General features: G+C 39.4%; 1 protein-coding gene, 2 long non-coding RNA genes and 1 pseudogene across 4 annotated transcripts; 2 read left to right on the forward strand and 2 right to left on the reverse strand.

The window, feature by feature from the left end:
• Nucleotides 1-423: 423 nt before the first annotated feature.
• On the reverse strand, nt 424-11,535 carry LOC126592351 (uncharacterized; annotated as a pseudogene).
• A 4,269-nt stretch (nt 11,536-15,804) lies between these two features.
• On the forward strand, nt 15,805-19,902 carry LOC126592023 (uncharacterized). Of its 2 annotated transcripts, XM_050257773.1 has the most exons (4): nt 15,805-16,282; nt 16,779-16,850; nt 17,097-17,261; nt 19,472-19,902. In XM_050257773.1, the coding sequence occupies exons 2-4, from the start codon at nt 16,803-16,805 to the stop codon at nt 19,661-19,663; spliced, it is 405 nt and encodes a 134-aa protein (XP_050113730.1). In that variant the 5' UTR covers nt 15,805-16,282; nt 16,779-16,802; the 3' UTR covers nt 19,664-19,902. The 2 variants fall into 2 exon arrangements, with proteins under 2 accessions (XP_050113730.1, XP_050113732.1); XM_050257775.1 differs by lacking the exon at nt 15,805-16,282 and having other exon boundaries at nt 16,774-16,850.
• A 1,973-nt stretch (nt 19,903-21,875) lies between these two features.
• Nucleotides 21,876-23,214, forward strand: LOC126592024 (uncharacterized). The gene is made up of 3 exons (XR_007612574.1): nt 21,876-22,085; nt 22,187-22,255; nt 22,909-23,214. It is a non-coding gene; the product is annotated as an uncharacterized LOC126592024 (long non-coding RNA).
• Nucleotides 23,215-24,868: 1,654 nt separating this feature from the next.
• Nucleotides 24,869-25,982, reverse strand: LOC126592874 (uncharacterized). The gene is made up of 2 exons (XR_007612816.1): nt 25,424-25,982; nt 24,869-25,272 (listed from the first exon to the last, which is right to left on the reverse strand). It is a non-coding gene; the product is annotated as an uncharacterized LOC126592874 (long non-coding RNA).
• Nucleotides 25,983-26,631: the final 649 nt, after the last annotated feature.

Here is a 26,631-nt window from a genome sequence, read left to right on the forward strand (position 1 = left end):
GAGAATTGACGGCAAGCTACACTTGACACACTCCGACCCTGATATTCCCTGAATACCAGGATAGACACGTGCTGGCCGACACCCGAGGGTGACGAAAGCCATTAATTGATTACAAGAGTAATGATTAGGAGAAAATATTCATGAATAAACATTAGAATTTAAGAGTAATAAATGAAGTTCAAGGAAGTGTCTAGAGTGCACATAACACAATCTAAAACAAGATTCACAAAAAGGAAAGATCATTACAAGATATCACACAAGTGGGTGATAGATTGCTACTGGTAGGGGAATGCCTCGTACTTCGTGTCGTAGTCCTCGTTTCTAAGACTTGTCTCCAAATAATTAATTTTAACTAAACCATCCATCACCTTTTCACGAGCAACAAGAAACTTAATCTCCAGGTTCCTTGTAGCATTGGATCTTTTATTGTCCTTGTAGCATTGTACCACTAGTAAGATCACTGAATAGATATATATCTCCCGGCCCTATGCCAGCACCATGGTCTCTGCGCCCGTAGCCAGAGATTACCAACTCCCGGCCCAATGACTGCTCTGTGTCCCTTAGCTCGTAGCTAGGGATTATTTCTCCCAGCCTATCTGCCAACACCAGATCCTCGCCCCAGGCGGTATAGTGTCTACTAGGTACGCATAAATAGTTACGTCCTTCATAAATAACCACTTCATAGTATAAAGTCATCCATCGTCTATACCATAAAGATGGGTTTCTAAAACATGTTCTAGCATCCTATGACACGCCCCGACCCTAATATTCTTCGAATACCAGGATAGACACATGCTGGCCGACACCCGAGGGTGACGAAAGCCATTAATTGATTACAAGAGAAATAATTAGGAGAAAATATTCATGAATAATATCAGAATTTAAGAGTAATTAACAAAGTTCAAGGAAGTGTCTAGAGTGAACCAGACACAATCTAAAACAAGATTTACAAAAAGGAAAGATCATTACAAGATATCACACAAGTGGGTGATAGAGTGCTACTGGTAGGGGAATGCCTCGTATGTCGTCTCGTAGTCCTCGTTTCTATGACCTGAATGGGGGCGCAAAATAAAGGTGAGTGGACCAAGTTTATATATATAATAATAATAAAATAGTTATCAATGTACTAACCCTCACAGTTATATATAATGAAAACTACTAGCATAATAAGTGATGGATTTAATAAAAATCCTAGCATGCCAAAATATCTCAAAAAGCCATATCGCGGAAATCAAAACAGTAACTGCATCAAAGATCGTCTTGTAATCGCGGTGTGTTGCTAGAAAGATCACTGAATAATATAACTCCCGGCCCAATACCTGCTTCGTGGTCTCTGCGCCCGTATCCATAGATTACCAACTCCCGACCTAATGCCTGCTCCATGTCTCTCAGCCCGTAGCTAGGGATTACCAACTCCTGGCCCAAATGCCAACACCAGATCCTCGCCCCAGGTGGCATAATGTCCTCTAGGTACGCACAAATAGTTACACCTCTCAGAAATAACCACTTCATAATATAAAGTCATCCATCGTCTATACTATAAAGAGGGGTTTCTAAAACATGTTCTAGCATCCTATCGTCATCCATCAGATAGTCTACCAGATCATGGTTTTTATAGAAAATACGATATATTAAAATATAGCTTAAAATAGGCTAACATTTATTTCCTCACTAAAAACACGAGACGAATTCAATAAATTCAGTAAACAGACTTAACATAAGTCAAATCATAAACTCGTAGACATGCTAATCATTTATGCAATTAAATTATAAAATCATGTAATTTTGGAAATGGTCCACTCACAAATATTCCTTAGCAGAAGAGTCGCACGAATAAGGATTAAGAATTTCTCCACTAGCAACTTTACCTAAGCACAAAAATGTAATAAATAAATAAAAGGATTTTCTAAAAGATTGGGCTTGAATTAAATAAAATAAGGGAATTTGGGGTTGGATGGGTTTATGTTTTAATGGGTTTTAGGAATCTAGGGTTTTTGGGTTAAAAAGGCTTTAGGGTGGAAAATTGGTGGTTTGGGCTCAAGCCCAAACACACACACACTACAAACACACACACACGCCAAATAAACACACACACATACACACACAGGCTGCACAAGGCCAGCCCTCACAACACACACACACACACACACACACCACAAAGGCCCTAAGGCCTTATAAAAAGGACAAGGCTTTAAGCCCTTTAAAATAAATCGGCTCAAGGCCCTTCAAAAATAAGGCCCGAGGCCTTTGGGTTTTAAAAACCTATAATTAAAATTAAAAACCAAACGGGTTGGGGTACTGGGCTAGCCCAACTGGCTAAGGCCCGAAGGGGAGGGAAAGGGAAGGCCGGATGGCCTGGTTGTCGAGGAAAAAGAAAGTCGGAGCTGCTACAGCTCCGGTCACCTAAAAACAGGGGCTCTAAGCTCCGATCTAAGTACGAACATGAAGAACAAGGTGAGAGGAAGAGATTGCTACCTTCCAAATATCGTGACTCGGTCGGAGGTGACTGGAAAAGCCTTCAAAGTCTACGGGTTCGCTGGAAAATGAGTGTGCTCAACCCAAATCGATTCCAAGGAAAAACCTACGTAAAAAGGGAAGGATCTAGTTCACAAAACAAAACTAAGCATCATGCTAACAACGAGAATGAGAGCTTCAACTTACCCCAAAGGAAAGAGAGAAAAGTTTCACCGGAGCCTTGCTCCGTGCCGTCGAACTCGCAGGGTAGGGGTCCTGGGTTCGTTGTGAGCCTTTCCTGATGGTGATAGGGTTTTAGTGAGTCCAGGGGGAGAGAGAGATGCGAGAGGTTGAGGGAGAGAGATACGGGAGAGTTGAGAAAGAGAGCTACGGGGAGAGAGACGGAGCAGAAAGAGGTCTCGGGGGTGGGGGACAGAGAGAGAAAAAAAAGAGAGAGTTTAGATGGCTGACACGTGGCAACTTAGGGTGAAATTGCAAATAATACGTATATTTGAGGGTGGTTGTTACATCCTATCGTCATCCATCAGATAGTCTACCAGTTCATGGTTTTTTTTTTATAGAAAATACGATATATCAAAATATAGCTCAATATAGGCTAACAATTTATTCCTCACAAAAACGTGACAATAAACAATATTTAATAAACATGCTTATCATAAATCAAATCATAACTCGTAAGGCATGCTATTCATTTATGAAATTAAATCGTAAAATCATATAAATTTTAGAAGGGGTCCACTCACAAATACCCCTTAGCAGTAGAGTTGTGCGGATAAGGATTTAGAATTTCCTCACTAGCAACTTCACCTAAGCACAAAAATGTAATAAATAAATAAAAGGATTTCTAAAGAATTTAGGCTTGAACTAAATAAAAATAAAGGATGTGGGTTGGATGGGTTAGGGTCTAATAGGTTTTAGAATCCTAAGGTTTTTGGGTTAAAAGGGTTTAGGGTAAAGAAAGGTGGTTTGGGCTTAAGCCCAAACACACACATACACCACACAAGTACACACGTATGCACGGTATGCACATGTATGCACGACATGCATATACACACACACACACACGAGTACACACCCACACACCCACACACCCACACAATATACACACACACACAAATGGCCCAAAGGCCTTAAGGCAAAAAGGGCTAGGCTTTGAGCCCTTTAACAAAAACCGGCCCAAGGCCCTTTGGATCTTTAAAACAATTAACCAAAAACCTAAAATAAAAATCCCACAGGTTTTTGGGTTGGGTCTACGGGCCCAAGGCCCTACAGTATAAGGCCCGATGCCTTTTGGGTTTTAAAACTTAAAACTAAACTTAAAAACTATGTGGGCTAGGGTACTGGGTTGGCCCAAAACGGCTAAGGCCCGTGGGTTTGAGAAGACCTTATGGCCTGGGTTTGCCGAAGAAGGCCGGAACTGCTACAGCTCTGGTCACCTGAAAACGAGGGTTCTAGACCCTGATCTAAGTACAAAAATGAAGAGCAAGATAAGGGGAAGAGATTGCTACCCTCGAATAGTCGTGACACGGCTGGAGGTGACCTGCAATTCCTTCGAAACTCACGGGTTTGCCAGAAAAATGGGTGAGCTTCCCCCGCGCCGTTCCCGTATTCAAAACCTTGGAAAAACAATATAAATCTCATCACACAACGTCCAACACTTAAAAATGGCGATTTAAAAAGGGATGCACCCTTACCTAACTGGAAAAATAGGAAAATCTCGCCTAAGAGTTTCTCTGGTTTCCTCCGTGTCCCGTAGCAATGGAAGAGAATGAGGGACTATAGGGTAATGATGGTGAAGGTGTTGTAGGTACGGGGTTGGTAATGGGTGTGGCTCACGGGAGGATGAGAGGGAGAGGGAGAGAGAAAGATGAAAGTGAGTGCAGAGAAAGAGATGAAGGAGAGGGGTCTTGGGGTTGGGGGGAACAGAAAGTGAGAAGAGGGAAGTGAGTTAAGATGTTGCCACGTCGCAGTTTGGGGGTAAAATAACATATGATACATATAATTGGGGGGTGGTTGTAACAATCTACCCCCTTAAAATAATTTCGTCCTCGAAATTGCGAAGTTACACGAAAAGAAAGGGTTATTGGTTCCACATTGATTCCTCTGTCTCCCAAGTAGCTTCTTCGATTGCATGGTTCCTCCACAGTACCTTTACCTAATGAATAACTTTGTTTCGCAACACTTTATTCTGTCTGTCAAGGATAGCCACTAGTTCTTCTACATACCTAGCATCCAGATTTATTTCCAATGGTTCTATCTTGATGATATGAGAGGGATCCGGTACATATTTTCGAAACATGGAAATATGGAAAATTTTATGGATCTGTGACAACTTTGGTAGCAGCTCCAACCTATAAGCAACTGCACCAATTCTCTCAATAATCTGATAGGGACCTACGAATCGAGGACTCAACTTTCCTTGCTTACCAAAATGAACAACACCCTTCCATGGAGACAACTTCAAGAATACAAAGTCACCCACTGTAAACTCACGATCCTTGGAGTGTTTGTCTGCAATGTTTTTCTGTCGGTCTTGTGCTGCTTTCAAATTTGCCTTAATCAATCGGATATTAGCGTTGGTGGTATCCACAATCTCTGGTCCCACCAACGGCCGTTCTCCTGCCTCTATCCAACATAATGGTGTCCTACACGCCTTCCCGTAAAGTGCTTCAAAATGCGCCATACCAATACTCGAGTGATAACTATTATTGTAAGCAAACTTCACCAACGATAAATAGTTATCTAAACTGCCTTTCCACTGTAATACAGACACTCTCAACATATCCTCTAAAGTCTGAATCGTCCGCTTGAACTGACCATCAGTTTGTGGATGATAAGCAGTGCTGAACAGTAACTGAGTACCCATAACGGCATTAGAGGTTTTCCAAAACCTCAAAGTAAATCTGGGATCTCTGTCTGACACAATGAAGACGGGTACACCATGTAGACGAACAATATTATCAACAAATAATTTTGCCAATTTCTCTAACGAGTAGGTTTGTCAAACTAGTAAGAAATAAGCAGTCTTGGTAAGCCGATCAACAATTACCTAGATACCATCATACCTTGAGGGTGTTCTAGGCAGTCCATACACAAAGTCCAAAGTGATATCCTCCCACTTCAAAAATGGTATCGGAAGATTTTGCATCAGTCCCCCAGGTCTCTGTCTATCTGCTTTAACCTGTTGACAGATTAAACATCTGCTCACATACTCTGCTACATCCCGTTTCATCCCTTCCCAGTAATAGAAAGGATAAATGGTGCGATACAATTTAGTACTCATTGGATGCATATCATAAACTGAAGTATGAGCCTCATCAAGAATTTCCTTCTTAACAGCTTCATTATCTTTAGGCATGAACAAACGGTTCCCTTTCAATAACACTTCATCCTTACGGATGATGAATTTATCATTATCTCTTTTCAACATTTATGCCTTTAATTCGTCGCATTCTGGATCAAGTTCCTGAGCTTCTATGACCATGTCAACAAAGATAGGTCTAACCTGAAAATGTGCTAGCCAAGCTCCGTGCTCCCCTGGTTCTAAATTAACACTAATTTCTCGAAGAGAAAATAGTAACGGAACGTGTACAGTTTGAAGAGATGCAAGCTGCTCGTGATGTTTCCAACTAAGATCATCAGCCACAGCATTAGCATGCCCATGATGGTACTCGATCGAACAGTCATAATTACTAATAAGCTCCATCCACCTTATTTGTCTTAAATTCAGCTTCTTCTTGGTGAACACATACTTAAGACTCTTATGATCCGTAAAAATACGACATTTCTCTCCATACAAGTAGTGCCTCCAAATTTTCAAAGCGAAAATCACTGCTCCTAATTCCAAATCATGAGTGGGATAATTTCTTTCATGGGTTTTGAGTTGTCTAGAAGCATAGGTAATAACTTTTCCATGTTGCATCAGTACACACCCAAAACCTGATAGAGAAGTATCAGTATACACCTCAAATTCACCACTGTCATCTGGAAGAGCAAGAATAGGGGCCTGAGTGAGGCGTGGCTTAAGCTCCTGAAAACTTTGTTCATAATTTTCATCCCACATAAATTGAACACCTTTACGAGTCAACTTAGTAAGAGGTAGAGCAATTGCAGAAATTTTTTTAATAAATCTTCGATAATACCCTGCCAAACCCAGAAAACTTCTTACTTCAGTGACACTCTTCGGTTGTTCCCAGTTAGACACTGCTGACACCTTTTGGGGATCCACGCTAATTCCTTCAGCAGAAACTATGTGCCCAAGAAAACCAACCTGAGTTAACCAAAACTGGCACTTACTGAACTTGGCATAAAGCTGGTCGTTCCTCAGTCGTTCCAGCACTAGTCTCAAATGCTTCTTATGCTCATTAACACTTCTAGAATAAATTAGAATGTCATAAATGAACACAATCATAAACCGATCCAGATACGGTCTGAAGACTCTGTTCATCAAATCCATGAATGCTGCAGGTGCATTTGTCAATCTAAAAGGCATGACACGAAATTCATAATGCCCATACCTCGTACAGACAGCAGTTTTCGGGACATCATCCTCGCGAATTCTCAACTGATGGTAACCCGATCAAAGGTCAATTTTGGAAAATACCTGAGCACATTTCAATTGATCAAACAAATCATTGATCCGAGGCAGAGGGTAACGATTCTTCACCATCACCTAATTCGGTTGCCTATAATCGATACAGAGTCTCATTGATCCATCATTCTTTCTAACAAAAAGAACAGGAGCTCCCTACGAGGATGTACTCGGCTGGATGTAACCTTTGTCTACCAATTCCTAGAGTTGGATCTTCAATTCTCTCAACTCTGTTGGTGTCATTTGATAAGGTGCCAAGGAAATAGGATTGGTACCTGGGAGTAAATCGATAGTGAACTCAATTTCCCTCGCAGGTGGTAACCCCAGTAAATCATCAGGAAACACATCGATGAAATTCCTTACAACTGGCATATCTTCTGGACGCAAAAAAGATTCATCCTTCACAACTACATGGGCTAAAAACCCCACACAACCCTTATTCAACAACCTTGTTGCTTGAATGGCAAAAATAATACTATTGGGGAGGACATGTCGCTCACCCATATGTAACTATTGGAAGTCCTGGCCAATTGAACGTCACAATTTTCTCCCAACATGTGACATTCATTCGGTGCTTAGATAGCCAATCCATTCCTAGAATGACATCAAACTCCGCCAGTTTGAAAGGAATTAAATCAACCTCTAAGTTTTCCCCTTCAACAATAACTGGACAATTCCGATATTGCCATTGAGCACAAAATAATTCACCACTTGGCATTTGAATCAGCATATCAAAACCTAGGGGCTGAGGTTGAGAAGGTATAACCCGATCAAAAGATGAAGAAACAAAAGATTACGTAGCACCCAAAACAATTAAAACTCTAGCCCAAGTATTATAAACAGGTAACGTATTGGTGATAACTCGAGGATCCTGCTCAGCCTCATGCTGAGTCATGGTGTTCATACGTCCATGAACCTGATACCCCGCACTATTGTTTCGACCGCCACGACCTCTGGAATTACGTCCTGCTCTGTTCCCCTGATTACTATTACCAGAAGATGTTCCAGCCTGCTACTGGGTCAAAAACTGAGTACTTCGGCTGTCACTTCCTCTAAAACTCTGGCTACTTCTGCAACCAAATTGCAGCCCTCTATTACCCCCGTAGTTCTGATTAGTACTACTACCATAACTCTAACTACTACTGCCACTGCCATCATAGCCGATATTCTGAACTGGCCGATATCCACTGTAGTTTGAGCCAGAGGTAAAATTAACAGGTGGTGCTGAAGGACAATCACGAACAAAATGCCCGGTACCACCGCACCTGTGACAAACTACAGCAGTTTTCCCACAACTCCCTCGATGATGTAACCCACACTGATTACAGACCAGATAACTCGGAGTGAAATGACTAAAAGATCGTCTCGCCGACTCGTTGCTTGAGCCTTCACTGGAAGACCTTGAACCTCGACCTGGTCGTTTAAAGGAAAAAGAATGTCTGAGATCTACATAACTGTAAAGGCCCACTGATTCTCTGGTACTCCGCGACTGGAAATTCCAACTCATCTGATTTTGATTCCGCTGTCTATTCTGTCTCTAGGCTGGGTCCAAGTCTGAGGTTGATCTTGTATCTCCGTATCCCACTTAGATTGTTCTATACTCAGACTTATCTCGATTACTTCCTCATAAGTTCTGGGTCTCTGAGCAGCTACCATTGTACGGTACTCTTGGTTTAGTGCAAGCATCGCCTGATCCATCTGTGCCTGCGGATTATCATAAGTCCCATCATGATGCCTAGCCAAGCGCCTGAAAGTACTGTCAAATTCTGTGATGCTGAGGTCACCCTGTCGGAAATCTAAATACTTTTGTCTCTTCCTCAATCTGTAGCTACGGATTAGAAAGTAAGAAATAAAACGTTTCCTGAAAGCAGCCTAAGTCATCCAAGAACCAGGTGGATGAGATTCCTTCGTTGATTTCCACCAACTCCTAGCATCACCCTGAATAAAGAAACCTGCAGTGTTTGCCCACTCATTTAACAGACATTTCATAGCCTCTAAAGTATCCTCCATTTTCTCTAACCACTGTTTAGCCTCCTTACAATTTCCCACAGATTTCAACTCAGTAACTCCATGACTTCTAGCAATTTCTAAATACGTCCAATTTGGTCTATGACCCGAAAGAGCATTCATTAAAGCAGTGGTAAACTGCTGGATTCCCCCAATTATAGAAGAACGAGGTTGTTGAGGCACATTCCCACCAGGATTAGCCATGATTTTGACAAAGACAACAAGATTTAGAAAGACTGAAATTTACCAAATTGGTGGAAAGAAATCTTAACCATGCTCTGATACCAATCTGACAGGCCCCGACCCTGATATTCCCCGAATACCAGGATAGACACGTGTTGGCCGACACCCGAGGGTGACGAAAGCCATTAATTGATTACAAAAGTAATGATTAGAAGAAAATATTCATGAATAAACATTAGAATTTAAGAGTAATAAACGAAGTTCAAGGAAGTGTCTAGAGTGCACAGAACACAATCTAAAACAAGATTCACAAAAAGGAAAGATCATTACAAGATATCACACAAGTGGGTGATAGATTGCTACTGGTAGGGGAATGCCTCGTACGTCGTGTCGTAGTCTTCATTTCTAAGACCTGAATGGGGGCGCAAAACAAAGGTGAATGGACCAAGTTCATATATACAATACTAATAAAACAGTTATCAAGATACTAACCCCCACAATTTATATAAAGAAAACTACTAACATAATAAGTGATGGATTTAATAAAAATCGTAGCATGCCAAAAATATCTCAAAAGTCATATCATGAAATACAAAATATCAAACGTCTCATAAGTCGTCTCTAGCATAATGTACCACTAGTAAGATCACTGAATAGATATATATCTCATGGCTCTATGCCAGCATCATGGTCTCTGTGCCCGTAGCCAGAGATTACCAACTTCAGGCCCAATGCTTGCTCCGTGTCCCTCAGCCCGTAGCTAAGGATTATTTCTCCCAGCCTATCTGTCAACACCAGATCCTCGCCCCAGGCGGCATAATGTCTACTAGGTACCCACAAATAGTTACGTCCCTCATAAATAACCACTTCATGGTATAAAGTCATCCATCGTCTATACTATAAAGAGGGGGTTCTAAAACATGTTCTAGCATCCTATCGTCATCCATCGGATAGTCTACCAGTTCATGGTTTTTATAAAAATACGATATATCAAAATATAGCTCAATATAGGCTAACAATTTATTCCTCACAAAAACGTGACAATAAACAATATTTAATAAACATGATTATCATAAATCAAATCATAACTCGTAAGGCATGCTATTCATTTATGAAATTAAACCATAAAATTATATAAATTTTAGAAGGGGTCCACTCACAAATACTCCTTAGCAGTAGAGTTGTGCGGAAAAGGATTTAGAATTTCCTCACTAGCAACTTCACCTAAGCACAAAAATGTAATGAATAAATAAAAGGATTTTCTAAAGAATTTAGGCTTGAACTAAATAAAAATAAAGGATGTGGGTTGGATGGGTTAGGGTCTAATGGATTTTAGAATCCTAAGGTTTTTGGGTTAAAAGGGTTTAAGGTAAAGAAAAGTGGTTTGGGCTTAAGCCCAAACACACACATACACCACACAAGTACACACGTATGCACGGCATGCACATGCATGCACGACATGCATATACACACACGCACACACACACGCTAAATACACACACACACGGGTACACCCACACACACACACACACACACACAGATGGCCTGAAGGCCTTAAGGGAAAAAGGGCTAGGCTTAGAACCCTTTAACAAAAACCGGCCCAAGGCCCTTTGGGTCTTTAAAACAATTAACCAAAAACCTAAAATAAAAATCCCACAGGTTTTTGGGTTGGGTCTACGGGCCCAAGGCCCTACGGTATAAAGCCCGAGGCCTTTTGGGTTTTAAAACTTAAAACTAAACTTCAAAACTATACCGGCTAGGGTACTGGGTTGGCCCAAAATAGCTAAGGCCCGTGGGTTTGAGAAGGCCTGATGGCCTGGGTTTGCTGAAAAAGAAAGCCGGAGCTGCTACAGCTCCGGTAACCTGAAAACGAGGGTTCTAGACCCCGATCTAAGTACAAAAATGAAGAGCAAGATGAGGGGAAGAGATTGCTACCCTCGAATAGTTGTGACATGGCCGAAGGTGACCGGCAATTCCCTCGAAACTCACGGGTTCGCCGGAAAAATGGGTGAGCTTCCCCCGCGCCATTCCCGTCTTCAAAACCTTGGAAAAACAATATAAATCTCATCACACAACATCCAACATTTAAAAATGGTGATTTAAAAAGGGATCCAACCTTACCTAACCGGAAAAATAAAAAAATCCCGCCAGAGAGTTTCTCTGGGTTCCTCCGTGTCCCGCAGCGACGGAAGAGAGGGAGGGACATAGGGTAATGATGGTGAAGGTGTTGTAGGTATGGGGTTGGTAATGGGTGTGGCTCACGGGAGGATGAGAGGGAAAGAGAGAGATGAAAGTGAGTGCAGAGAGAGAGATGAAGGAGAAAGGTCTTGGGGTTAGGGGGAACAGAATGAGAGAAGAGGGAAGTGAGTTAAGATGCTGCCACGTGGCAGTTTGGGGTAAAATAACATATGATACGTACAATTGGGGGGTGGTTGTAACAACACTCCATAGCAAAACGGTGTTGCAGAACAAAGAAATCGAACCATTGTTGAAATGGCAAGAAGCATGTTAAAAGCAAAAGGTCTGCCAAATGTGTTTTGGGCTGAAGCAATTCATACCTCAGTGTTTATTCTCAACAGGTCACCTACCAAGTCCGTCAAGGATATGACTCCTTTCAAAGCATGGCATGGGTTTAAGCCAAAGGTTGATTTCTTTAAGATCTTTGGTTGCATAGCCTATGCACATGTTCCTTCTCAAAAGAGAGAAAAGTTTGATGAAAAGGGTGAAAAATATATTTTTGTGGGCTATAGTGACAAGTCCAAGGCATACAGATTGATTGATCCAAGAACTAATAAGTTGGTAATTTCTAGAGATGTTATTTTTTGATGAATTCAAGGTATGGAGATGGGAAAACGAACAAGGTGAAATACCGAGATTTTTCGAAGAACCAGAAACATCAAATTTAGAAGAAACTCTGCTGCCCCAAAGTCCAATTTCAAGGGCAAAAGTTAAATTCCAAGTGCAAGAACATTTGGTCCTGTTCACCAGATTCAACTCCTAGACTAAACACAAGAACGCGTTCATTGGCAGACATTTATGAGTCGTGTGATCTTGCTTTGAGTGCCTTGGAGCCTCAAAAGTTTGAGGAAGCAGTGAAAGAAAAAATTTGGCAAGACGCAATGGAAGAAGAAATTAGAGTTACCAAGAAAAATTCTACGTGGGAACTTGTTGATCGGCCTAAATCAAAGGACATCATTGGACTTAAATGGATCTACAAGACAAAATACAATGAAGATGGCTCAATCCAAAATCATAAAGTTCGGTTAGTTGCCAAGGGCTACTCTCAACAACCTGGAGTAGATTTCAATGAAACGTTTGCTCTGGTTGTATGAATGGAAACTATACGAACTGTGTTGGCTTTGGCAGCACAATTGAAAACTCAAGTTTTTCAGTTGGATGTCAAGTCCACATTTTTTAATGGAGAACTTGAAGAAGAAGTTTACGTGGAGCAGCCGCAAGGATATATTGAAGAGGGAAATGAAGACAAAGTTTGTCGACTTCGGAAAGCACTATACGGCTTAAAGCAAGCGCCAAGAGCTTGGAATAGCAAAATTGATCAATATTTCCGTCAAAGTGGATTTGTAAGAAGTCCAATTGAGCCATCAATTTATCTCAAGAAAGAAGCTGCACATGATTTTCTTTTTGTGTGTCTTTATGTTGATGACTTGATTTATACAAGTACCAAACCAAGGATGGTAGAAGCATTCAAGAAGGACATGATGAAAGAATATGAGATGACTGATTTGGGTTCTATGAAGTATTTTCTAGGAATTCAAGTCCAACAATCGGAAAAAGGGATTTTTATGTATCAAGAAAAGTATGCAGAAAATCTCTTGAAAAAGTTCAATATGTTGAATTGTAAGCCAATGGATACTCCAATGGCAATTAATTTAAGGCTTTCAAGTAATGATGGAGCACCAAGAGCTGATGCTTCTATGTATAGAAGTGTTGTTGGCTCATTTATTTATCTAATACAAGGCCTTTCAAGTAATGATGGAGCACCAAGAGCTGATGCTTCTATGTATAGAAGTGTTGTTGGCTCACTTATTTATTTATCTACTACAAGGCCAGACATAGTTCACGCAGTTAGTGTTGTATCTCGATTCATGAATGATCCAAGTAATCATCATTTTGCTGCTGTTAAAAGAATACTAAGATATGTGCAAGGAACCAAAGGATATGGCATCAAATATACACAAGAGAAAGAAAGCATTTTAGTTGGGTTCACAGACAGTGATTGGGCTGGTGCAATTGATGATAGAAGAAGCACATCTGGGCATGTGTTTTTCTTGGGAAGTAGAGTTATATCATGGTCGTCGAAGAAGCAAAGTACAGTGGCATTATCAACAACCGAAGCAGAATATATTTCAGCCACAAGTGCAGCAGTTTGGATTAGAAGAATATTAGTAGATCTTTGTCAAGAACAAAACACTCCAACAAATTTGTACTGTGATAACATGTCCACAATTGCCATGACAAAGAACCTGGTCTTTCATAGCAAGTCAAAGCACATAGAACTTCATCATCATTTTATCAGAAAATTGGTTGAAAGAGAGATTGAATTGAAATTATGCGGTACTGATGAGCAGATTGCAGACGTTTTCACAAAAGCACTGCCAAGAGAGAAGTTCTACCATTTCAGAGAAAAGCTAAATATCGCAAGACAAATGCATTAAGAGGGAGTGTTAAACGTAATGCATTTTCTCCTTGTAAGTTGTATCAGTTGTTAAGTAGAGTTGTGTCTCTTGAGAAGAGTTATGTTTAGGAAGAGTTGTATCTCATTAGAAGTCAAGGGTTGTGTCTGCAACTCTTGGAACTAATCCAAGAGTTATGTCTGTTATGAAAAGGTCCGAATGTTATTATAAATAGCCAATAAGATGGCCTAGTGTTGTAATCAATTGGAAATCAATAAAGCTTCAGTTTTCTGTTTAAAACTCTTTACCATATTCTCTCATATCCATCTTCCTCCAACAGAAACCATACTATTCATATCAGTATAGATATATCTACTCACATCAGAATTACTTTAGCTATATTTCAGTCCACATACATTCCTGGATAGCTTACAAGTATAGTCAATCTTAATCTCTTATGATCTCAATCCCTTAAGCACGTGTTAAACAAGTGAGCAGCTCTAACAAAGCTTACAGAGAAACCATATAGCGTAACTGAATATTGCCTTCGGAGTAACTCCGACATTTGGTGGTATTCATCAAGTTTTATACGATACCAAACAAAAGTATATGCGTATCATAGGTTACGGATGATCATTCTGTGTCTTCAGAAATCATCGCAACTCTACAGCTGCCATTTATGCCTCGTGAATTTCATTCGCCATACCACTATGTTTTTGTGCATGTTGGAGGTCCAACGATCTACCTTATTCTGACCGCATTCATGTGCCCAACCTCTACATTTTATCTTATTTTTTAGGCAGAAAAGATGCATGTTATTGTTTTGGGGTATCAACTCACACCGAAAACAAAACTAGAGAGGGGTCAAACTTGTTGCCACTCGTTTCTTTGGTTATGATATGTTGGAATGCATGCAAGTCATATCTTTTGTTAAAATGCATGCATGAAATAAACATGTTGGATGACTAGTGAAGTTAGGCTAGTCAACCTTCTTTGTGTAAATTAGGCAAGTTAGGAAATTAGGCAAGTTAGGCAAGTTAGGCAAGTTAGACTTATGTTCTCTTTCTTTTCCTATATAATGTTTCATCTTGTAATTGTTTTGATATGAAATACACATCAAAAATTCAACATGGTATCAGAGCAGGAACTCGAAATTCCTGGCTCTGTTGATCATTTCCGCTAAGTTTCTTTTACTCTAAGCCAAGATGGCTGGAGAACTTTTACTCTAAGCCAAGATGGCTGGAGAACATTTACTCTAAGCCAAGATGGCTGGAGAACATTTACTCATTTACTCTAAGCCAAGATGGCTAGAGAACATTTACTCTAAGCCAAGATGGCTGGAGAACATTTACTCTAAGCCAAGATGGCTGGAGAACATTATGAAGCTGAGAGCTCGATGGATGCTTTAGCTCTACCTAACGTTGTTCAAGTTTGCGGCACGAAGCCATTTCAAGTTTGTTTGTTTGCGGCACGAAGCCATTACTGTTTGTTTGCGGCACGAAGCCATTTCAAGTTTGTTTGTTTGCGGCACGAAGCCATTACTGTTTGTTTGCGGCACGAAGCCATTTCAAGTGGGAATTTGGTAACATGGCGCAGCAAGAAGCAAAGCGTTATTTTTACTAAACCTCTTCCTACGGTTCAGTTCATGCGCATTCTGTCCAAGCTTGGCTCAAGGAATCCCCTCGATCCAGCTTGAGGGGGAGTGTTGGAATGCATGCAAGTCATATCTTTTGTTAAAATGCATGCATGAAATAAACATGTTGGATGACTAGTGAAGTTAGGCTAGTCAACCTTCTTTGTGTAAATTAGGCAAGTTAGGCAAGTTAGGAAATTAGGCAAGTTAGGCAAGTTAGACTTATGTTCTCTTTCTTTTCCTATATAATGTAGGGGTAGGCACTTGGAACCGAAAACCGAAAACCGAAACCGAAACACGAATCGAATCAAACCGCACCAAACGGTTTGGTTTTGCGGTTTTGAAACGGTTTCGGTTTCAAAACTGAACCGCGGCACACAAAATGGTTTGGTTTCGGTTTTGGGTTTTCAAAACCGCACCGAAACAGAAACCGAAACCGAAACCGCACTTTTTTATTTTTATTTAGTTCATTCAACTAGGTTATACTTATTATACATTTAGTTTTGCGGTTCTGGGTTTGCACCGAGTGGGTTTGCACTTTCAGTGACTGCTTCTACGCTGCCTCCTTGCATCTCCGCATCTGCCTTTGCGACCTGGTCACCTGAGTCCTGACTGCCTGCTTGCATCTGCTTCTGCCTGCCTGCCTGCGAGCGACTGTTTCTGCCTGCCTGTGAGCGACTGCTTCTGCTTCTGCAACTGCTTCTGCGGCTTGCTTTCATCTCTGCCTTGCCTCCAATCTTGGAGTCGACACACCCAGAGGTAAAAATTTCTCATCCTCTGTCTTCAATTTCATATATGTTGTAGATTAATTCGAATGTTAGGCAGGTTTGGGTTTGGCAAAAAATTACTAATCTACATGTTGAAGTCGACACACTCAGTGGAGTAATTATTAATCTAAGCAAGCAGTCTTCAATTTCGAAAAACTCAGGTTTGGGATATTAGTAATTAATTCGAATGTTGTTAGATTAATTCGAATGTTAGGCAGGTTTGTTCAAATGTCAGACTGTTATACTATTAGATTAATTCAAATGTTAGGCATGTTTGCTTTTGTTTGATATCACCCATACAACATTATTCTATGGTTTGTTTTATCATCCATATAACATTATTCTATGTCTTCACTGCACCATTCACTTATTTGTCAATATTTAAGTCTCTCTTTTATCATCATTAGTAAACTATCTTATCATTTTCAGCCCAACTTCAGCAGTCCGCATTTACTAATGAAATGATTGTTTGTTGACAGTTTGACTAGAGTACCTCTAGAAAATATCTATGCATGGACCACTACTGTAATCCGTTCTCAACCGATGAACTTCAAATTATGGTGCGTATCACGTCATTTTGCCTTCCTCCCTATTTATTCAGCTATTACATATCCAATTGTATTGATTCCTACAGAACAATGTTTACTTTTCTCGGCAACCTCTTTACAATGTTTTACAATTTCTTTCCTGCTACATTATAATAGAAATGTGAAGTACAAAGTCAATTTAAAAACCTAATATCTATCTATTTTCTTAGTATAAAAACCTAATATCTATCTATGTTCTTCTTTCGTATTTTATTTCAGTCAAGATATGAAGAATCCAGCAAGCACAGTGGGATTGGTTACTCTTTTACGGGGGACTCCCCTGAGAACCCGGAGGACGAGGCAAAAATTGACTCGGAAAATGAAATAGACGTTGAAGGTGACTCTGAAAATGACGGTGAAGAATCTGAGGCCGAAGATGAAAAAGTAAGTAACTCTGATTCAAGAAAACGTAGTTGGATTTGGGATCATTTTACAACATATTATGTGACGAAAAAACAGTCGAAAATCAATGAAAAGGGAGAGAAATATTTGGCCGAAGTAAAACTTAGGAGAGCTAAATGTAATTATTGCCCAAAACAGAGCAGTGTAGTGATTATGCAGCTGAACCAAGAGTTAATGGCACCACAAGCATGAGACACCACATTGAAAGATATTGTAAATTTTACCAAGGGAATAGAAGTAAAAAGCAAAAAGTTTTGGTTGGGGATAAAAGTAAAGGCAACAATCTGGTTGCTGTTGGATTTTCACAAGAGAGTGTGTTAGAAGCATGTGTCAAGATGGTAGTCATAGATGATATGTCATTTAGTACAGTTGATAAGATGGGGTTTCGGCTTTTTTGTGCTGTTGGTATTCCATTGTTTAAAGTGCCTTCTAGAAGAACTCTTGTGAGAACTTTTCTCAACATGTCTCATGAATCAAAAGCTTATTTGAAGAAAACCTTAAGTGCCCATAGAATTTGTCTCACTACCGACACTTGGACAAGCACACAAAACACCAATTATATGGTTCTTACTTCACATTTTATTGATCATGAATGGAATATGCATAAGAGGATCATAAACTTTTGTGTTATTCCTAACCACTATGGAACCACAATTGCAAAGTTAATTGAAAGTTGCTTGTTGGAATAGGGGATAGACAAAGTTATGACAATCACAGTGGACAATGCTTCCGCCAATAAAGTTGCTTTAGATCAACTTATGACGAAAATGAATAGGTGGGAAAATTCACAAGCTATTCTAGGTGGCAAGTATTTACATGTGAGATGCATCGCTCACATAACCAACATAATTGTGAGTCATGGGATGAAGAGGCTAAATAATGGTCTATTAGCTATAAGAAATTGTGTGAGGTTCGTGAGGAGCTTTCCACAAAGATTGGAGCTTTTTAGGCAAGCCGTGAATAGGGTGAAATTGACATGCAAAGCAACGGTTTGCCTTGATTGCCCTACTCGGTGGAATTCTACATTTGTTATGTTGGATGTAGCCTTAAAATTTAAGAAGGCCTTTGCTACAATGGCGGAGGATGAAGCAAGTCCCTTTTTGGCTTACTTTAAGGAAGTTGAAGATGAAAAAGATGAAGATAGTGTAATTATTGTTTGCCAAACCAAGGGGAGGAAAAGGGTTGGACCACCAACGGAAGAAGATTGGTCCAAGGCGGAGGTTTTTGTCAAGTTTTTACGGGTGTTTTATGATGTGACTTTGAGGGTGAGTGCTTCTACACATCCCACGGTTCATACCGGCCTCCATGATGTCATAAAAGTGGAGACCGCCATCAATAACTTGGAATCCCGAGCCAACATGCAAGTGGGTTTACTGTCGGAGCAATTATTGAAGGCAATGGCATCCGATATGAGATCAAAATATGAAAAATATTTTGACTCATACCATGAATTGAACCCTCTTATTGTGATTGGACTTGTTTTAGATCCGAGGTTCAAGTTGAGGCATGTCACACAACTCTTTAGAAAGAAACTTTCCGACATTGAGGCACAATTGAAAACTGAAGAAATAAAAAATATATTTCGTGCCCTTTATGATGAATATGTTCCTAATGTTGAAGGTGGAAAATACATGAAGAAATCGGAAAGTTTACAATCACAACCTTCTTCTACCTCATCTAATGTGGCTATGACGGAAGATGATCTAATTGATGAATGGATGCATTTTGTTGAAGATAGTGATGAGAAAGTGGTGGGAGATAAGGTGGATTTTTATTTGTTTGATCCCTTGGTACAAATTACAAAAGAGGAGTCCACAAAGTATTTTAACATTCTCCTATGGTGGAAGGTGAATGGTAACAAGTATCCTATCTTGGCCGCAATTGCAAAAGATATTCTTGCAATTCAAGTTTCGACTGTGGCATCGGAGAGTGCTTTTAGCACCGGTGGTCGAGTGATTTCGGATTTTAGGAGTTCTTTAACTCCTAAATCGGTGGAGGCCTTGATATGCATGCAAAATTGGTTGAGGGGTGATAATATTATTACTTTGGAGGATGATGCACCTTCAATTGACCACATTGAGTTCTATGAAAGTATTGAATCCGATAAGTATATCAATTGAAATAAAAGAACTTTCTTTGTTTTTTTTTTCAACTAAACATCAATTATATTTTTTATGTTTTGTATTGTGTAGAGTTGGCCAAATCGACTTCAAGCATTGCCTCTCTTACTCTTGATCAAGAACCACAACAAGCTCCAAAGCAATCTCAAGGTTCTAATTCACAAGAGCCTCCCCTTATGCGTTTACAAAGTGCAAGGTCTTCACAAGCTCAAAGGCCTCCTAAACCTTCAAAGAATAAGTGTCCAAAAGGAAAAGGAAAGGTAAAGGTTTGAAACTTGAACGATGCAAAGTAAGTTGAAAACCAAGATTTTATTGAATTCCATGAACCATTTATTTTTTTGGTTGTACTAATGCCATAAGGCATTTGACATTGAACTTTGTTTGAACTTTGAAGTTTGAACTTTAGTTGTATTATGGCAAACTTAACTTTTCAATTGGGTTGTAGTAAACTATTGTGATTGATTGGTGATCAAGTTAAATTTTAGTAGATGTGAATTATGTGATGCGTTTTTGTGCAGTTTTTTGGTGCAGTTTTGGTGCAGTTGTGGTGTAATTTTTGCTGCAGTTTAGCTGCTGTTTTTTGTGCAGTTTTGGTGCTGTTTAGCTGCAGTTTTTTGTGCAGTTTTGTGCAGTTTTTTGCTGCAGTTTCAGTGCAGTTTTTTGCTGCAGGTTTGGTACAGTTCTTGGTGTTGTTTTGCTACAGGTTTGGTGTTGTTGCTGTTTTTGGTGCAATTTTGGTGCATATTCATTAATTAATATATAAGGAAAATAAGACCATCTTATGCATAAATATGTGTATATTTTAAATTGTACATTTTTTTCTCAAAAACCAAACCGAAACCGTTTGAAACCGCACCGAACCGAACCAAACGGTTTGGTTTCATTTCGGTTTTGGCTTCAAAACCGCACCGCACCGCACCGCACCGCAAAAAGTTTCGATTTCGGTTGTGGTTTCACTCGAAACCGCACCAAACCGCACCGCGCCCACCCCTAATATAATGTTTCATCTTGTAATTGTTTTGATATGAAATACACATCAAAAATTCAACATGATACAACGAAGCCCCACATGTCTGAGACCTATCATGCGCATGTGGTTGGCTGCTTTGCTTCGTATGTTTCTTTTCGTACTAAATAATGAGTTATGAAGCTTGTTGATGGAAGGGTTTCTTCCTTTCGTTTGAATAATGCTTGATTGGGTGTGGCTATGGGCAAAGAAGATAATATTGAAGGAAAACAAGAAGATCACCGGAAATTCAGAGGCGTTTCCTCTATTTATATGGTAATCCTAATTAGAAGCAAGGCTTAACTAGTTTTTTTTTTTTTTTTTCCTTTTTCTCTTTGAGGTTTCTAATCTAGTTTAATCTAATGGATGGATGAGTCATTTTCCTTTAGACACACTGACACACACGAGAACATGTTACAAAGTTCTGAAGCTTTTATGTTTATTCATGCCTCACAAAAATATTAGGTTTTGAAGTCCTAAACTTATGTTGCTGCAATTTCTCCTTGTAGGTCGTAGCTCAGCCGGGAGTAGGGACCCCAAGAAAGGGTGATGGGGCAGGCTCATTCGGGAACAATTAGGTCAGGGGCCAGACAGGTCCTTATATTTTTAAGAATGACTTTTCATTAAAAGGGGAGTTTTTTTGAACTTTTCGTTAGTTTTCCGTATATTTTTTGGTATGAGAATCGATGAGTTTGTAATTGTTGAATTGTCGTGTTTTTAAGTATGCGTGGTCTCTTGAATTGTTTTAAAGATCATATTTGACAAGCTTTTTTATATGATTTCTTGATTATATTTTTAGGATGGTCCATATACATCTTTTTAATTTATGTTATTTGATATTTTTCAATTCATTTGATTTAACGTTTAGAAATTGATAAATGTGTGTGGCACGTAAAAAATAGTGTGTGATAGTATTATCCTATTTTTAATAAAATTCTCTTGAAGAGCGATTTGTGCTGACTTTAATAGATTTTGATTATAAATTTATATTACAACTTGAGTCTATCGGAGCATAAAAATATATATATAAGTTATAACAAAACAAGTTCGACTTCAACTTACCTTTGAAAGAGTCAAAATAACATTTAACGTATACATTTCTTTCCTCAAATCAATGTAGGCTGCATGCAGACCAATACCTAGCTATGGTGTTGAACCCTGTGAAAGTATGTGGCATTCGAATCCTTAAAAGCAATGGGGCACGACGATCTGCTTTCACTTTCGGATCATGGTTTTGGAACTTAAGCTACTATTTCACACTTTAACCCTAATCTTCCTCGAATGAACTTTTGCTTCTTCTCTATAAATTACGCATGCCTGAACTGAAACACCCCAACCCCATTTGTTAATTAAAATTTGTTTTAAAGCCTTAATTGGTGAGCCCGTGGGGCCCACCCTGTTTTATTTTTATGTTTTCTGGTCTCCCTCTCTCCTCTCTCAGTTCTCTCTTCTCCCTCACCTCTCCCGCAACTCTCTCTCCCTCTCTCTCTATCTCAATCCCTCCGAGAGTTTTTCTTACCATCAAACATCACCATCGTCTTTATCTCGTCGCTACGAACTCAACCATAGTATTGGCATCTTAAAAGTCGAACCATGAAGCCCCGTACACGAGCTCCGACGAGCACCGCCCCTTTCGAGGCCATTTCCGACCAAACCACGGTTAGTTGGCCGGCTTGCAAGGTATCAATCTCTTAGTCTCCCTGAGTACTACAACTTTCCTTTTTGTTTCACTCAATTTCGTTGAGTATTGAAGAAGTTATACTCATTTGAATCTTACCCAGTTTCCGGCGATCTCAGTGGCTTTCGAGGCATTTTCCGGCCAAACCATGGCAATTTAGACGTCGTGTGAGGTATCATTCTCTTCGTCTATTCAAGGGATACAATTTTCATTTTTGTCTTGCTTGATTTTATTGAGTAGTGACAAAGTTATAGCCGTTTAAAGTTGGGTGGTTTTCCGGTCGAATTTCCGACCTTCTTCTTCGGTGAACCCAGGCCCTTTAGGCCGCTTAGGACACCCACGGGCTTTGGGCCCGTAGTCAAAACCCAGTCCATTCTTTTAATTGTTTTAAATGCCTTATAGTCTTGGGTTTTTATTAATTATTTGAGGGTTTGGAGCCCGGCCTGGGGTGTGAGGCCTTTGGGCTGTGCTTGTGTTGTGTGTTTGAGGTGCATGTGTGTGTATTGTGTGTGGGTTTGGGCTGAAGCCCAAACCACCCCATCTTCCACCCTAAACCCTTTTAACCCAAAACCTTAGAATTCCAAAACCCAATAGATCCTAATCCTATTTAACCTAAACCTTAATCCGGATTTCAAGCCTAAAACCCGTTTGACTTAGTTTGACCGTAGACCCCCGGTCAACGTTGACTTTAGGGTTGACTTTTCGGGTTTTCATCTGGGACCCTTCTTAGGGTAATTCGACGTTTTGAATCCATTTCCGATGTCCGTTTTCCCAAATTCAATTGCTATTATATAGTTTTATTTATTGGACTCTTTATGTGCTTAGGGGCAATTATTGTGACGTTTCCGTCTTCACTAGTGACGCAGCTTTTGGCAACTAAGTACTGTGAGTGGACCCCTTCTAAAATTATATGATTTGATAATTTAATTGCATAAATGATTAGCATGCCTACGGATTTATGATATTGATTTATGTGAAGGCACTTCCGAAGCAGCATCTTCGGATTCTCTCGATGTAGGACCTACTTCTTTATTCATTAAATTTTATCTCAATTCTTTTTAGTGATTAGGTTTAGTTGTATGCTCTGAACACATTTCTAAATTATTAATTCATGGTATTTTAAATTCATAACCCGTCTTTATTTCTTATTCTTAGTTTTTGTATTAATTAATGGCTTTCGTCACCCTCGGGTGTCGGCCAACACGTGTCTATCTTGGTATTCAGGGGATATCAGGATCGGGACGTGTCATGAATTGTCCAGCTCCTATGACAAGAATATTGTACCATGTAACCATTTTTTTCTCAAACCAGTCGGATCGGAAAAGATTGCAAATTTTTGTGTGAAATAAAGTCAAGCCATAGTTTGTACTTGGGACTGGATTAGACTGGATTGGATTACTTGAACCATGCATTTTACTTGTTTGGGTATGAAATTTGAGGAGAGTGTAGTTCTGGTAAAAGAAAATTGGAATATGACTTTTACTGAGAAGTGGCCAAATAGGAAGCTGTTGAGTTCACAGCTGGTCGGGGAGGGTGACTGATTTAGGTCGTAGCTCAGCCGGGAGTAGGGACCCCAAGAAAGGGTGATGGGGCAGGCTCATTCGGGAACAATTAGGTCAGGGGCCAGAGAGGACACGGGTTGGGAAAAATTATGGCCAGGTACAACCCTAGTTTGTGAGCAGCCACCTCTTTCATGCAGATACTCTTCATGTTTGATTTGATGGTGGGTAAAGTGAAATGATTGGTTTTCCAACTATTCACACCGCATTCTTTGAAATTTAGCCTGCATGCGTCACTAGTTTGAAAGACATATACATCAGCAAATCCGTTATATTCACGGCCGGATCCATAGAGGGACCAAGATGGTCCTGGGACAACCCGGATCACATTTTAATACTTTTTAAATACTTTCAACCAATCTTTTATTATTATCTTAAATTAAAAATATATATACTTTTCATTATTTTATAAAAAATAATAATATTTTAGTACGAATTGTCTGAGTTATTCGGTTTAAAGGTGAAGATGCACTTGGGTAGTTACTGTTCATTAAAGGTAGATATTATTCACTTGGGGATTGAATTGCCTCTTGCTCAAGGGGCTTTTTAGAGGTGGAGGTGTGCTGTAAATTCAATAGGGTCTCTATACTTTATTTATATTTTTACAAATTTTCAATACATTACAAGTATATGGCTTTTTTTAGTGTAAAGACATTTTATAATTTTACTTAAATCCGCCTAGCCACCTGAGCTAAAGAATTGGTTGAAATTTAATCTTGACGGTCCAATCTAGGTCAGTAACCTCTCTCTGTTCTGTCATTTTGAACTTCGCCTCCTACCCCAATACCTCTCATTTCGACGAAAGCTCTCATCTCTCTCGACACCACCTAGCCTCCTACTCAGTGGTGGATCCAGGACTGTAAGATTGGATGGTCCCACTATAAAAGTTCCAAAAAATATTAGACGAAAAATAACATTGAAAAATTAAATCATAAAATACATACTTTTATTCATAATCTTTATACAAACAACATTATAAATTACAAAGACTAAATATGTCCACGACATGCTTTCATACTCGATAATATGTCATGATAGATTTATTGTCAACTGGAGCAAATATATCCAATAATGATTGAAACTATCCAAATTTGAAATTGAACGATTTGATTTGTGGAAAACTGGAGAGGAATTGGACGTGGGCAATTGTCTCTGCCCCAAAAAAGCAAGTATAATTATCTCTGCCCAGCAGTACGTACAAGGGAAATTATTTCTGCTCAGAAGTGTACGTAAGAAACATGGAGATTTGCAAACTGATTAAATTACACACAAAATATGAGTAGATATCAAAGTGCAAACACTGATAAGCCAGTTGCAACGCTGCGTTTGCAACATGCTAACACATCTCGCCTGTTTATTAGTTATATTACATTTAAGATTTGCAGACTGATTAAATTACACACAAATTTGAGTAGACATCAAAGGGCAAACACTGATAAGCCAGTTGCAACACTGCGTTTGCAACATGCTAACACATCTCGCTTGTTTATTAGTTATATTACATTTAATCACACTCAAACAGAAAACTTCACAGACACGATATTGTGATCAACAAGCCTGGAACATCTTGATTGTTCAATAACCGGCATTATCAGGTCCCTGATTAGCTCAGCAGTTCTGAAACAAGCCACTGCAGTAGTAACACCAAGATGATAATAACTTAGAAAAAACTTTAAAACAATAATAATATAAGCACACATACATAAAACCACTCTTATCCTAATTTTGCGTCGGACATAATTTCACTGTAAATAAGCAATTTCTGAATTTTGCCAACTCACCAACATGTTATCACTGTGACAACGCCTGATATCACTTGCACAAAGACCTTACATAAGCTACAAAAGCACCCCCGTCCTTTTCCTGGATCTCCTGGAACTCCTCCCTGCTGCTCCCCTGTTTGAACCATCATGTGATCTCTCTCTCTTGATCAAAAAAGCACTGTGGTGGATATGTATTCAACAACTTCCTTTGCTGAAATGCAGTTGAGATTGTATCAGCTATATATAGCGGAGCCAACCGGTCCTGACCCAAGGTTTTAACGTCAGGTCCCTAAGGTTTATTGAGTTTTCACAAAACCCCCTAATGTTTGAGACATTACACTAACATCCTTGAGGTTTTTTTATTTTTTTATTTTTTATTTTTTGAAAACCCTTTAGGTTTTAATTTACTTACACATAACCTCTTTTAGCCAAATTTCATCTAGAATTTAATGAAAAGTGTATTCGCCTGCCTCCAATCAAATCCTTTCTTCTCAAGGCTTTGATTTCATCTCATTTAAGTGACTAAAAAGCCCTTCCACTTTTCTGAAGTGTATATAGATGTTTAAATTAATGCTGTTTAATTTACTTGGTTTGGTGTTCCAAATTATGAACTTCTCTTTGTTCTCTTGGTTTAATTTACATGAGTACTATATATTTATGTCTAATTGCGGCCAAGTGCTGCTCTTCAATCTTGCAATTAACAGTACTATTTCCATGTTTCATTCATAAAAAGGAATGGGAGAAATAGGGGCATCAATCCATATCGACTCCATATAGATGTTTAGATGAGTGATAATCGTAATTACGTGGTGGGCAACTCATGATTGATAAGTTAAATTACTCAGTTAGACATGAAATTAAAACCACAATAAGAATTAAAGTCAGTAGTAAGCTCAAGTAAGGGCAGCTGTGAACATCAACAACAAAAAATTTACAATGCACCTATGGTTGTAGTAAATGCATTGGTGCAGTGAACGGTCGAATTTGCCTACTTTAATTAAACATTAATTCCGGTCTAGTCGTCCACTCTGGTACATCTGCAGTGTTATATGCACAAGGACTCCATCAAACAATTAGGGATGTGCTATCCACACACTCTATTTTACTTCTCACACACCTCTTGATAATTTCTGTCCATTGATCTTCTTCAATTCATTCGATCCAACGGCTGAAAATTCAAAAGGTGTGTGAGAAGTAAAATAGGGTGTGTGGATATCACATCCCAA

This window comes from Malus sylvestris, chromosome 12 (genome assembly GCF_916048215.2).
Source record: "Malus sylvestris chromosome 12, drMalSylv7.2, whole genome shotgun sequence".
NCBI classification, from domain to species: Eukaryota; Viridiplantae; Streptophyta; class Magnoliopsida; order Rosales; family Rosaceae; genus Malus; species Malus sylvestris.

What these genes read in the sequence shown, in the direction of transcription:
- LOC126592023 (XM_050257773.1), top strand. Translation starts at nt 16,803, where the DNA reads ATGGACCACTACTGTAATCCGTTCTCAACCGATGAACTTCAAATTATG. An exon ending in CCGATGAACTTCAAATTATG is followed by an intron (nt 16,851 to 17,096) that starts GTGCGTATCACG and finishes ATTTTATTTCAG; the next exon opens with TCAAGATATGAAGAATCCAG. An exon ending in CTGAGGCCGAAGATGAAAAA is followed by an intron (nt 17,262 to 19,471) that starts GTAAGTAACTCT and finishes TGTATTGTGTAG; the next exon opens with AGTTGGCCAAATCGACTTCA.